Source organism: Netta rufina (genome assembly GCF_964035555.1).
Source record: "Netta rufina genome assembly, chromosome: 1".
Taxonomy (NCBI): Eukaryota; Metazoa; Chordata; class Aves; order Anseriformes; family Anatidae; genus Netta; species Netta rufina.
In genome coordinates, this window is record NC_140123.1 from 153,294,799 (window position 1) to 153,307,464 (window position 12,666).

Below are 12,666 nucleotides of genomic sequence, written 5' to 3' on the forward strand. Positions count from 1 at the left end.
TTGATAATGCTTAGCGCATTCACAGCATTTAACCCCCCCTAAAACAGCACTCAATACCCCATCGGCATCATGGTGATCAAGCATGAGTCATATTGGCTCCTTTCCCTGGCACAGTGCTATCTGTCAGCTAGCCAGAAAGCTGAGGGGTTTAGTGAACATATACTGGGTGTCAAGAACTGCTGAATTTTAATGCAATCCGGGGCAGTGACTTGCTGTGCGATCTCTGGGTAATGTTTTTGCTAACATGGGACTCTGATCTTTGGCCATCCAACTTGAGGTGGTGGGAGACTGGCTTGGAGCACCACTGTGCTTGTTGACTGTGGTAGAGATGACAAGTGTTACATGCACATGAAAATCAGGCTCTAGGAAGCTAATGTATTAGTGAATCCTCATCGTAGGCTCCTTTGGAAAAACCTGCTCCTCTCCTGCTTGCTTTCTCATCAGTAACACAGGGAAGGTATTTCAGTAGCTTAAGAGAGGTGGTCGTGGAAATTACTGAAATTTTATGTAATGTTTTGAAGGGAACAAGAAGCTGAAGTAACGAGCATCTTCCCCACTGCACAAGTACCTCTGTTACATGTACACGTGAGGAGTCTCCTTTTTGGGAGGCCATCCGCAGCCTGTTTGCCTCCTCGAGGAGGTGCCAGCGGCTGCTGTGAGCCTGCGTGGCTGTGAGCTGGCTGGAGCTCCAAGCCTCCAGTTATCTGCTGAGGCAGATTTGCTTGCTTGTTTGCAATCAGTCCTTCCTCCAGGCACATGTCCTGCAGGTTGTCGGTGCCAGTTCTGCCAGTGTACCCTCTGGGAACCAGGGCAAAGGGCCCTGGGATGCATCCAGATATGAGTCTTCAAAAAAAAAAAAAAAAAAAAAGGAAATAGTGAGGGGGGAGAAAAAAAAAAAAAGACATTCAAAGCAGAGGGGATGGCATCCTGAAACCTCAAAAATAATTAGTTTTATTTAATTACAGCCAAAAAATGAACTTGTTGAAATAAACAGGAGCTCGTACTCAGCTCTTTTTGTTACTGCTCTGCATTTTGCTTAGTCCATATGCAATTTCTTCTGAGTGACCTTACTGAGCGTTCCCTACACTTCTGAATTAATCTTTATTTACTTTTCTGCAAAGCTTTCTGTCACCACATGACTTTCTTTTCTGTACTGAAGCACTCCTCAGAAAAGCCTGCTAAGCTAAGCACCAAGCACGTGATTTCTTGATGCTGTATGCACTGAAAGCATCGCCTAGATGGGAGAAAGGAGAAAGGCAAAGTGATTTTATCCCATCTTGCTGCCTCTCTAATTCAGGACTGTTAGCAGGCTCAGAATACCCTCTAACATCAGATAGCCTAGGAAACTGGCTGTCTGGAGGAACAAGGTGATCACTTCTGCGTCCTTCAAGTGATGTGCTGGAGTATAGCGCACTGCCCTGGCACCTGCAAAGAGCAGAGCCCCCCCTTCTAAACTGTGAAAGGGTCTGTAAACCATCCTTTGTGCTTTTATTGTCTTCTCAGTACTCCTGCAAAGTGAGAGGGCCTTTTACCAAAGTGCTCTGACCTCCTTTCAGATGGTACTTGCATAGTGTGTACCTGTGTGTTCATCTTGGACTCATACAACCTTTGCCAGGCATGGGTGGGAAGTTGCACAGAGTGGGAAAATAAATCTGCAACATCTGAAAAGAAGGATGGACTAGAAAGATAGAGTGATGAACAGAGACCAGTGCAAGAAAAAGGAGCAAGAACAGAAAGAGCAAGTGCTTGGGTTTGTTCGATCTCTGCACCTTCAGTGCTTGTGAGGTTCCTTATTCTTGTTTTCCTCTCCCAGGGAAACAGCTTCTTACTCAAAAGCAGGTATTTCTACCATCCCTTTGGAACTGCTGTAAAGTGATACAATGGAGGAAATCCACAACTGCTCAAAAGCAACACCCAGGACCCACTCTTGTCTGTGAGCTTCCATTTCAGGAGGTTCATTGAAATACCTACCTTGTGCACCACAGACCATTTCCCAAGGTCCCCTGAGCCTAAAACCCATAGTAAGAGGACAAACACCCCACCATTAAAACACCAGAAAGGAAGCTGAGACCTCCCTTTACTGGGAAAGGGAAAGACGTGTGAGAAATGGAAGGAACCAACCACACTACCCTTTGCTTTAGACTCTGCTCAACACCATGCAGCCAACTCCTTCCACCCTTAACTTCCATTCTCATTTTATCATTTTGCTTTCATGAGATACCAGATGAGCACTCTGGGAGGCTTGAGGGGCACAATGTGGTTTCAACAAAATCAGCAGGAGGGAGGGTTAGTATGCTGTAAAAGGTCCCACCAAATGTTCTGGTGCATCCTTAGGGGCTTGCATGTCTTCCAGAACCTGGCACTGTGCTCCCAGTTCATGAAGAAACGTATTCTTTCATTACTGTATTTACACTCCAAACATTTAAGTATTTCTTTCTGTTAGCATGGGGAAGGGAGAGCTCTGGAAAGTGAAAGAGAAGACAGTGACAAGAAAAAAGGGGGAAAAAAAACACAAAGTAAAACAGAAAACATTGGGAGCAGTAGGAAGAGAAAGAATGTATTCCTTTCTTTTAATTAATTAATTATCACTGTTCACTCTTTCCTTCTCCCTTGCATTTGAGTCACACACTGCTGTCCTAGCTTTGCGTTTATCTAGTGGATATGTCTAGTGGTCCCACCAAAGGTAAGGACCCTATTCAGACACATTGCAACACAGAGGCCAAAGAAGGGACTGCAGTACTGCCAGACACATCAGAACTCTGAAGAACTCTTAGATTGGTTTGAAAGGTGCTGGGGAAGACTTACATGACTTGGGGTGGCATTTCTGGGAGGCAGGCCAACAAAGCACAGAAACGAGGGAGGAGGAGTTGGGGAGATTTGTGTTTGTTTGCAAAGCACTTCATGTTTTTACACTTTGGAAGGAACTTTCTGCCAAATGAGCTTGAATACATCCAGATTAAATCAGATAAAATGCTGACAAAAAAAACCAACAACAACAACAACAAAAAAAAAACAACAACATGCCATGTGTCTGGCTCTGGTTTGACAACACTGACTCCACCAGTCTCTCTGACTTGCTTCCTCACTTATCAGGGTCATGCACGATGGGGGCTTGTGGTTCAGAGCATTCAGATGCCCAGGCAGATTCAAATTTTGTAACTCTGGAACACACCATTAATTTAAATCACTCTTGGACTGCAAAAGCCTCTCTGTCTTGGCCTGTCCTTATCACAAATTGAGGTCCTCTTTAGCCGAGTGCAAAAAATAAAGTCTAACTCTTCTAAGGTGCCTACTTAGCTATTGAAACCAGTGGGAAATTGACTCCACAGAGTGAAATCTCAATAAGTAGTAAGAGTTTTAAGGTTTGGATCCCAGTTTGTGTTTGAGGGGGCTTTCCCTGGTGGTCCTTCCCTGCTGTGACACCGCTGCAGATCCAGCTGCAGCAGGAAGAAGCTGCTGAACCTTCTATTAGGAGCTTTTGGAGCAAAATTCTTTCAACCATCTTTTACTATAATAATGTTCCAAGCCGCAGTCATATTACCTCATGCTGTGACCTTGTTCATGCTCCTAATGTGAAGCCAGGTCAGATTTTGGATGGAGATCTCCAAGGCAGAGCCAGAATGCTGCAGGAGGCACCATTTGGGGGTCAGCAGGAGGTGCAATTTCTCGAGTCAGTCCTGAACTGATCCCACAGCATGGTGGAGTATTGCTTTGCTGGCAAAAAGACCTGCAACTGCAGTCCCAGCCATCTAAGGATATTAAAAAGCTCTTTCTCCAGGAACAGTCATTACCTCTGATACCCTGCTCAAGTTTAAATTTGGGTAATTACTTTCTTCTAACCTAAAAAAAGATCCTTGGGTGTTGTTTTTTTTTTTTTTTTTTTTTTTTCTCCCCAGATGCTACATTTTTTTTTTTTTATGCTTCCAATAGTAAACAGCTTTGTAGGAATGTTGCACACTGTTAAACAGATGCTCTTTTGCACCGTAAGAGCTAGATGCAATTCGGACGTGGGTCGTTACCAGTAGAGAAACTCTAGGGTCCAGCTGCTACAGGCAGGACGTAATCATTAACAGTAGGGCTGTAGCAACATTGATGCTTTGATGAATTGATGGAGAAGCATGGTATTTGCCATGCATTTGAATAATTATAATGAATAATAAATCTCATCTGTACACCTCTGCCGAAGAAAACAACAGGTTGATTTAGAAGACCAACTTATATCCATCAGGTTGTTGTGACAACCAGCCAGATTTCTTGGTGCAACTCACTCTAGGTCTAGGAACAATGGGTTCTCCTGTGCTTGCTGTGGTGGAGTATTGTAAACAAGTCCTGCTTTCTCTCTGCAGTCCCCCATTTAATTAGTGGCCCTCTGTGGCCTGTGGTGGCCTTATGCTAGGTCAGAGCTCACTCCTTGCCTTCCTGTTTCTGGAATATCTGAAGATTTGTCTCATTGTGTTAATACCTCTGTCTATTTGCTCTTCAGATTCCATCTTAGCCTCTTAATCTCAATTGTACATTTTTCCTGTCAGAGGTTAAATTTCTTTCTATTACTTCTGGTTTTGCTAGACTTGAGAGTTTAATGGACACAATTAGCAGGTCTGAATAAATCATTACAGAAGGAGTTTTAAGAAATGAGAAATTTGCTCCATTTTGTTTCTGTAATGGGGGAAAAAAAAAGCCATCTGCAGTGTATTCACAGTGGATATAATACGTTGAGTGAGATACAACCAGCTTAGTTCTCATTAGTCTCTAAGATAGCTCTGAATTTGAGCTGTGCAGACAGAAGCCTGCTACAGGGACCCCTTTTCTGAGTGATCCTGGGAAGTCAGACGAATCAGAGAGGTTCACCCAAGGTACTTCCTTTTCTAGGTGTTTATCTAATTTAATGTGGATGTGATCGAGCTTTTTCCTCTTCTGATAAATCTGTTTTTTGCTGGAAACTCCCTTCCAAGGAGCAGAAACATGGAAGTATTTGCCAGGTATTTAAAATCTCTCCATCTCCTCCCTCTTCTGTGCTCCATTGCCCTACCTCCCAGGAACACCATCGCAGGTTGTGTAAGTCTTCCCTAGTGCCTCTCAAATCAATGTTACAATCCTGCTGTGTTTGGCAGTACTGCAGTCCTTTCCTTGGCATTAGTATTGCAAAAGATTTGAAGACCTCAATGATGCATATGTCAGATGCTCCTCTTTCAGGAGAAGAACGTATATATGATGATGTGATGAAAGCAGCCATATACAAGTACAAGAGATTACATTGATATCTGAAGACCTAGAGCATGTCAACCTTGAAGGTTTGCAGAAAAGCCTTTATAACTTGTCTTTAGTGGCTTGGCTACCATGAAATCCCAGCATTTGCAACATTTGGTATTGGCATTTGATTTCCGATTGACTCAGAAAGTGAGAGTTCTAAGTCAGGTCAAAAACCCACAACCTTTTTTCTGTAGTGTTGAAACATTTCTCTGTGCGGGGAAAAAAAAAAAAAAAAAAAAAAAAAAAAGACAGAAGAAATGTTTCAGCCTTTCCAAAATAGATTTTTTAAAGCTTTTTGTTCTGAAAAGTGTTTTGATTGTTTTGATCTAGTTGAACACAAACACATTTTGAGATGTATTTTCCTTTGAATGTAACATCTGATGTTCACTCAACTCCTTCTACCGGGTTAGGTTAGCAGATTGAGGCTGAAGTGAAGGAACCCTATTGCTTCTGTCAGCTTGTCTTGTAGAGAAAAAAACACAAAATTCCCATATATCAGCACAAAAGAAGGAGGAAAAAAAAGCGGTGATAAGAAAAAATTGGGAGAAAAAAAATGAGACCCACCTGTGAGGGTATCTGCAAAAGCCAATAGCACTGAAGGAGAGAAAATGAGAACTTCTTTCCCCAGAGCTACTTGTCGCTCTGACCTTCGCAACACAAATCATTCCTTTCATTAGAAATGAAATATTAACTGTTGTGCAGCAGTTTACAGCATCCTACTGGCTTCTTGCAGGAGGGTCACAAAGCAGTAGAGGAAAACAGGGAAGAAACATAGTGCTGTCCTTACAGAGCTTGTTTCAAAAGGAGAGAAAGTGCAATCATTGCAAACTGGAATGACAGGGCGCAGCTGTCTACCTGGTGGAAAGCATGGTTAGAAAAGAGGGAGATGGGAAGGATCCTAAAGGGGAGGCAGAGAAAGGAGGAATGATCATGGAAATGCGATGTCTCATCTGCAGGGTGACCATGGAGGTGACCATGGATGTGCCCACTTGGTGATGGCTCAGAGGTGGGAGGCCACAAGAAGTTGTGTGTGTGGTTGTCCAGTGTTTGGCTGGGAAGCATCATGTGGGGCTCCATATTTCCATCTATGTTTTTTTGCTGGTGATACCTGCTGCTTGCTACTTCAGTCATTGAACTTCTCTGCTGCAGCAGGCCCTGCTCTCTGTTTTGGGGCAGGAGCAGGGGCTAACATAACCATTCACACCGTAGAGTTAATTTCTTCCTCCTGTTGTAAGCCCTTTGTAGCCAAGGCATTTTTACTGCAGGTTCAATGGGCCCAAGATGTTCAAGGCATTTCTAGGAATGGATATAATCAGAGATCATAGTCAAGGCAACTCTAGAAATGGATATAATCAGAGATAGCAATGAGGAAGACTGAGAGAAAGTCACACATATAAAGCTTATGCATTTTCTGTGCTGTTAGGAGCACCAGCAGCTGGGTTTGGTGTACTCTTAATCTCCAAGTGAAGACGGAGGGAAAGGAGAGAGGAGCCCAGGGTATTGCTTTGTTTTGCTTTGTTCTTGTATTTTTGTCAGCAAGAAAAAGCAGAGATTAAGGCTGATCCCAAGAACATTAAGTAGTGCCCAGTTTTCCCATGCACAAGCTAATTACAGCTCTGATGCAGAGATACGTTGCTTCTGCTGTTTGTCGCTTAGAAATCAAGCCCAAAGGCTTTGCCTGCACCTCATCACCTGTTTCTAACACCATCTTGCATTACACATAGTCATGTTATCAAGCACTACGGCAACATGTCCAAGTCCCAGAAACACCTGGAGATCTCCTTAATTGCCCTGCAACTTGTGGCTTTCAGCTAAAGCTCCATCTCAGGTGGTTTAGGGTGGTTCTCCCCTGATGTGTGCTGGTGATGGATGTCTCCCTTGAGTCTCTACCCATCCCCGCTGGAGGATGGTGGAGGGTCAATGGATACGTGGCAGCTCCCTCTGGCCACCAGCTGGATGGGCCGCACTCAGGCTGCGTAATTAGATGCCTTGAACTTCAGAAGAAGTTAATTAGGAATGAAACTTCTGACCGAATGATGCAGATTGCGAAGACGGGCTTTGTCAGCAGCTGAAATTAATTGCAGGCTCAAGCACAGGGAAAAGCGGGGCGGGGGAAGGCTGCGGGGAGGGGGAGGCCTCACTGCCGAAAGGAAGATGATGAACCTGGCTGCAGGCTGTTGCCGTGGTGACGGGAGGCTGTGATGGTGTTTGACAGCGGTGACACATGGAAGGCCACAGGTACCTCTAATTACCCCCTCCGACAACCCAAGCGGGCAGCAACCCCTCCTGACTCGGGGCAGGAGATGCTCTGCTTTTCTCCTCATGCTTTCTTCCTCTCCGCTGCAGGTGGGATCTGCCTTTTCGGGGGCCCCTGCCTGCTCTGAAAGGAAAACCATGTGGCAGCAGGAGGAAAGCTTTTCCTAATGTTGCTTTAATCGCCCAGGAGCCGCCAGCGATTCAGCAGCGTCCTCAGGAAGCCTGGACGAGGCTGGCAAACTTTCAGAGAGCTGTTATCTGAAAGACGGGGGAGGAGAAACTGAGTGCAGCAGCCTCACATTTTTGAGAAAGAAGATTCAGGGTCTCCTGCACCTGGCCCGAATTGCAGGGTGTTGGGGAGTGCTTGCCACGGCTGGCTGGACCTTGAGTTTCAGGTTACTGAAACCCTGAGGGCTGCTGCAGGGGGGAGTGAGAGGAGAAAAGTTAGCACAGGAGCATCCCAGCCACCCGCATGATGCCACTGCCGAAGCACACACACAAAAACATAGATATTTGCAAAATAAACCCCTGACTTCAAGCCCTGAGCTCTCTGAGGCTGGTGGTGGTTGGAGAGTACTCCCTGCTGTCAGGTCTCTTGTGTCGTGTTTTCTGGTCATTTCCTTAAAAAAAAAAAAAAACACCCAACTTCTAGCTTTTAAAGTGATTTCTGCTCTTTGTTTTCTATGTATTTATTTCAGCCAGGAGTACTCTGAGTGCTGATGGGGATAACACATGCCTGGGGGATTAAAGATGACAGCTGGATTGTGCTCGGTGCCCAGTGACAGGACAAAAGGCAATGGGCATAGACTGAAGCATGGGAAATCCCATGTAAGCAAACACTGCATAAGTAGTCAAAGGCTGAGGCAGGCTGCCCAGAGAGGTTCTAGTGTCTCCATCTCTAGAGATACTGAAACCCAATATTGGAAAAGACCCCGAGCAATCTGCTGTAATTGACCCTACTTTAACCGGGGGTTTTGGACAAGATCACCGTAGGAAGCCCCTTCGAGCATTGGCCCTTCTGTGGTTCTGTGTTTCTGTGAGAGTTGGCACAAAACAGTTTTTGGAAAGTCCAGAAGAGAACTGTAGTCTTACCTGAAAGGCCTGGGAGAGGTAATGGAAACCTATCCAGGTGCTTTCCTGGGCTGCGAATTGGGTCACTATAGAAATACATAGGAGAGAGAAAAGTGGGAAATTGAATATTTTTTTTGTATAGACCTCAGGGGATAAGCATTTTACTCATGCCCTTTTGACATATTTCTCTCCAAAAAGGCCTCAGTTTTTGAAGCCCTTTGTGAGGGTAGGCTCTATGTACTTATTTCATAGACTGCTTGGGATTAACTTTGTAAGGGAGAGTGATAACATGTTCTTGAAATCACCTCATAGCATGATTGGCACAGTAGAGCTGTTTCCCTGTTCTTGTCTGATTTTGCAGCTGAAGGTAGCTCACTGAAAACCAGGTGGGGGAGAAGAGAAAGAATTAATAATCTTCTAGATCAGATTATGTGGGTTAGTCATGAATCACTGTCAGAGAACAAGCAAGGAAAAGTTGCTCAGAACAAACCACAGATTTTGAGTGTCTTTCAGAAGTGGCCAGAGATACAGGCCACAGTTTTGGATTTGGTTCTGTGAGGAGTGAAAACGGGTGCACTTAGTGAGTTGTATTTTTAATAGACAATTTCTCAGCTCTGTTAGTTTAAATTAAGAAAAAAAAAAAAAAAAAAAGAGGCAAAACTTTGAAAATGGAAACTGAACAGGGATGCTTGTGAGGCGTGTTAAATTACACAAGTGATGTTTCTGCCAGAGGTTGGAGGTCCATTCTCATTAGATCTACATCGCTGCTTTGCAATGTGAATGCTGGAAAGAAATCACAGAAATGTGTGCCCAATTTTAGAGTTAAAACACTGTAAATGAGTCCTTGGATAAGTGAGAATTGGGTCCTAAGCCTCCTTCATTTGAAAGAGTGGGATGGTGAAAACGAGGCAGATAGAGGCTGTGAAGGGCACAGAAAAGGTTGCTCAACTACACCATTTTTACCCTCTGTTGTAATATATAAGTGAAGTGGCACTTGATGAAATTAAAAGGCAACAAATTAAGTATAATAGGAGGAAACACTTTTTAATGTGAAGTATAATTAGCCAATGTAGCTTATGGCTGCCAACTATTATTGAAGCAGATATTTCAGAAAGATTCTCAACAAAGGATTCAAATGAATAAGCAAAGCATCTGCAGGGACACCACTATAGCTGAGAAAACAATTATAAGGGCTATCAATCCTCATGCTTTAGGGCACAAACAGATCACCAGCTGGGGTCAGAAATGCAATTTCCCCCCATGGTTACCGAATAACTTAATTAGGCACATGGTGAAGTTTTATCCTGCATGGGTCACTGCTGGAAGCAGAATAACAGATTAGATGGACCATTGACCTGTTCCAATATGGCAACTCTTTATCTTCACTCCTCACTTCTCAGAAGTGAAGAGGGAGACTTCTAGCCTTATGCTGTACCCCCTTCCCAGAAGGGCTGTAATTGCTGGGCTCATGCAGAGACCCAGATGTCCGTTTCATTGTATTCGATATAGCCCTTCATCAGATCCCAGAGATTTCTGCCGCCTCTGAGTTTTGTGGCACCATAGAAAGTCTCTTCCCACTGTATTTGTAAGATCTGTAAGCCAACAAGAGAGGAATCAGTGTGTGTTTAACTATGGCAACAATTTGACTTGTCTAAGTACCTTAGGGCTCTGAGCTGCCTGTACATTCACATTTTCAGAAGAGTTTTGGCTTAACCAAACAGTGGAGAAGTGAGGAACTGAGGGAGAAAAACATAAGAACGTAATATATCAGCCTACCAGCAGTTATTTCCCTTCATCTTCCTATTTTGACATCCCAAGTCTAGATCAAACTTACCTTGGCTGTGATACTTTTGCAGAAGTTTTCCTTGACTCTTTTCCACCTGGTTTGAATGTGTCAGCATGATGGTGATTTTGCTAAACTGCGTTACCCTGGGGATGTACCAGCCATGTGAGGATATGGACTGCCTGTCTGACAGGTGTAAAATCTTGCAGGTAAGCAGACTTCCTTCCTGTTGTGATGGCGCATCAGTGCAAGTCATAACGTTTCACACATGTTTTCCATCAGTGTGCTGTCAACACCTTACCAACAAGGTTGGTGAGAACATCCTGGCCAACAGATTAGTAAAATGGCAAGAGCTTGCATTGAGGAGGAGGTAAATGAGATTAGAGAAAGATAATTAATGAAGACTATATGTGACCAGGCAATACGGAATAGTTGTTAACCTTTCTGGTCCTGTGCATAAGGCAGGTCTTCCCGACACAGGCAGCTACAAGATACATAGCTCACGGAGAAATAACTGTGGTTATGGCGCCCAGACAGGAGGGAATAACAACCCCCAATGCATTTGCTACTCTGCTGAGGAGCAAGAGTACTACCGAGTCCAGAGGTAACATGGCAGTCAAGATGCCAACAAGGAGAAGAAAGAACAGGCGCACTAAGAGGGGCCATTGGTACCTCCTAGGTGGCCAGGAATGTCTGTGTGTTCCTGGTTGGTCTTGGACCTGCTGGTTCTGAGCCACCACCTTCTTTCAAGTCCATGTAAAGAGGCCCTGAGTCTACATAAATTATTTCATCCATAGAGAAAAAACAGAGCCCCGTCTTGCTTGCTTAAGAAGCAGATAGCTGTGGTACTAGTGCTGAGTGGAAAAAGCTTGTCCAGCCCTGCCCCTAACTCATTTTCAGAAGCACTGAAATTCACATTTATTTCACTTTCTGTATTTTAAAGCTGAGAATACTTGTCAAACTTGCTCTTGCTTTTCTGATTGGCAGGTATTTGATGATTTCATCTTCATCTTCTTTGCAATGGAAATGGTTTTAAAGATGGTGGCCCTGGGGATCTTTGGCAAGAAGTGTTACCTTGGGGATACCTGGAACCGCCTGGACTTCTTCATTGTTATGGCTGGGTAGGTTGACAGCTTCTGTGCTTATTTGTTCTGTGTTTGTTGGAGTCTTTTATAGAACTGAAAAAACTCCCCGTCTGAAGAGCATATGAAGGTTGTTGGCAACTATGAATGCTTTTCCCTAAGTGTATTGAGCAGGGTTAAGCCCCTCATATCCTGATGGAAGGTAAAAGTAAATCCTTGCAAAGCCAATGATGCTACTCTTGATTTGCCATGGTATAACTGATGGGAAAGTTTCCACTCTGGTGCTACTCCAGGAAATTTGCAAAATTGAATCTGATATGCTGCGGTTAGTCTATGGAATAAACAGTAGACAAGGTAGCTTAGCTCTCCAGCTGATGTGCAGCTGTCTATCTCACAACTTCAGCAGAGGGTGTTAAGTTGTACCAGCTGAAGAGCAAGCCCAGAAATGTTTTTGTTAATGTCTGAGTGGAGGAGGTACAACTTTTACCAAAACCAAGATGCCTTCTCTGTTTCCAGCAACAGCTGGAACAGTTCCTTTCAAAGTTAGGAATGTAGTGTTTTTGTTTTGTTTTGTTTTTTAAACTCTGGGCATTTTGTCTTTTTTTGCATTGGCCTAACCCATGATACTATTGGGACGAGTTGACATTTGAGTGTTTTTTATAAGTTACTATAGAGAAGCTCTGATTTCTCCTCTGCATATATGAAGTGAAAAGCCTACCAGGATGTGCCTGTGGAATCACAGCAAAATGTCCTTCTCTAATACCAGTGGTCATGTGCTTTTTGGGATTTGATAGTTTTCGATCATTTTGCTTTGTGCTATAATAAAAGATAAAAAAAAAATCAGAAAATTTATGTAATATTGCTGTTAGTACAGAAAAGGAATTGAAATCTTTTCAGAGAGAAACCCCCCACTTTCCTCTCCCTCCCAGCAAGGTATTACCAGCATTCACTGTCACCTGGAAGTGCGTGTATTACTGACAGAGCCAGCAGTGAGTTCAAGCTCTCTTTGCAGAGCTTTTCCCTCAGGTGCAGAACAGCGCTGTCTTTACATTTGCTTTTGACACAGTTGTTCTACAGAAAGACTTGAAAGCTGTTCCCTCTGGAGTGGTGTATAATTGTTTGCTTCTGGGGGGAGCTGAGATTTTCAAACTCAGTTCAGTTGTAAAAGTTTGAAGGTTGATCCTCAGCCGGCTTGTACATGAAAAGCGGACAGACAGATGAAAG

At 43.8% G+C, this 12,666-nt stretch overlaps 1 protein-coding gene across 1 annotated transcript in view; it reads left to right on the top strand.

Annotated features, from left to right (window-relative positions):
- CACNA1I (calcium voltage-gated channel subunit alpha1 I) overlaps positions 1-12,666 on the top strand; it is a gene marked incomplete at both ends in the record, with an annotated part of 145,697 nt that overhangs the window by 53,561 nt on the left and 79,470 nt on the right. The window contains 2 exons of the mRNA XM_084306524.1: positions 10,458-10,569; positions 11,348-11,481. Of these exons, the coding sequence (XP_084162650.1) occupies positions 10,458-10,569; positions 11,348-11,481 (246 nt within the window). The remainder of the gene's footprint in view (positions 1-10,457; positions 10,570-11,347; positions 11,482-12,666) is intronic.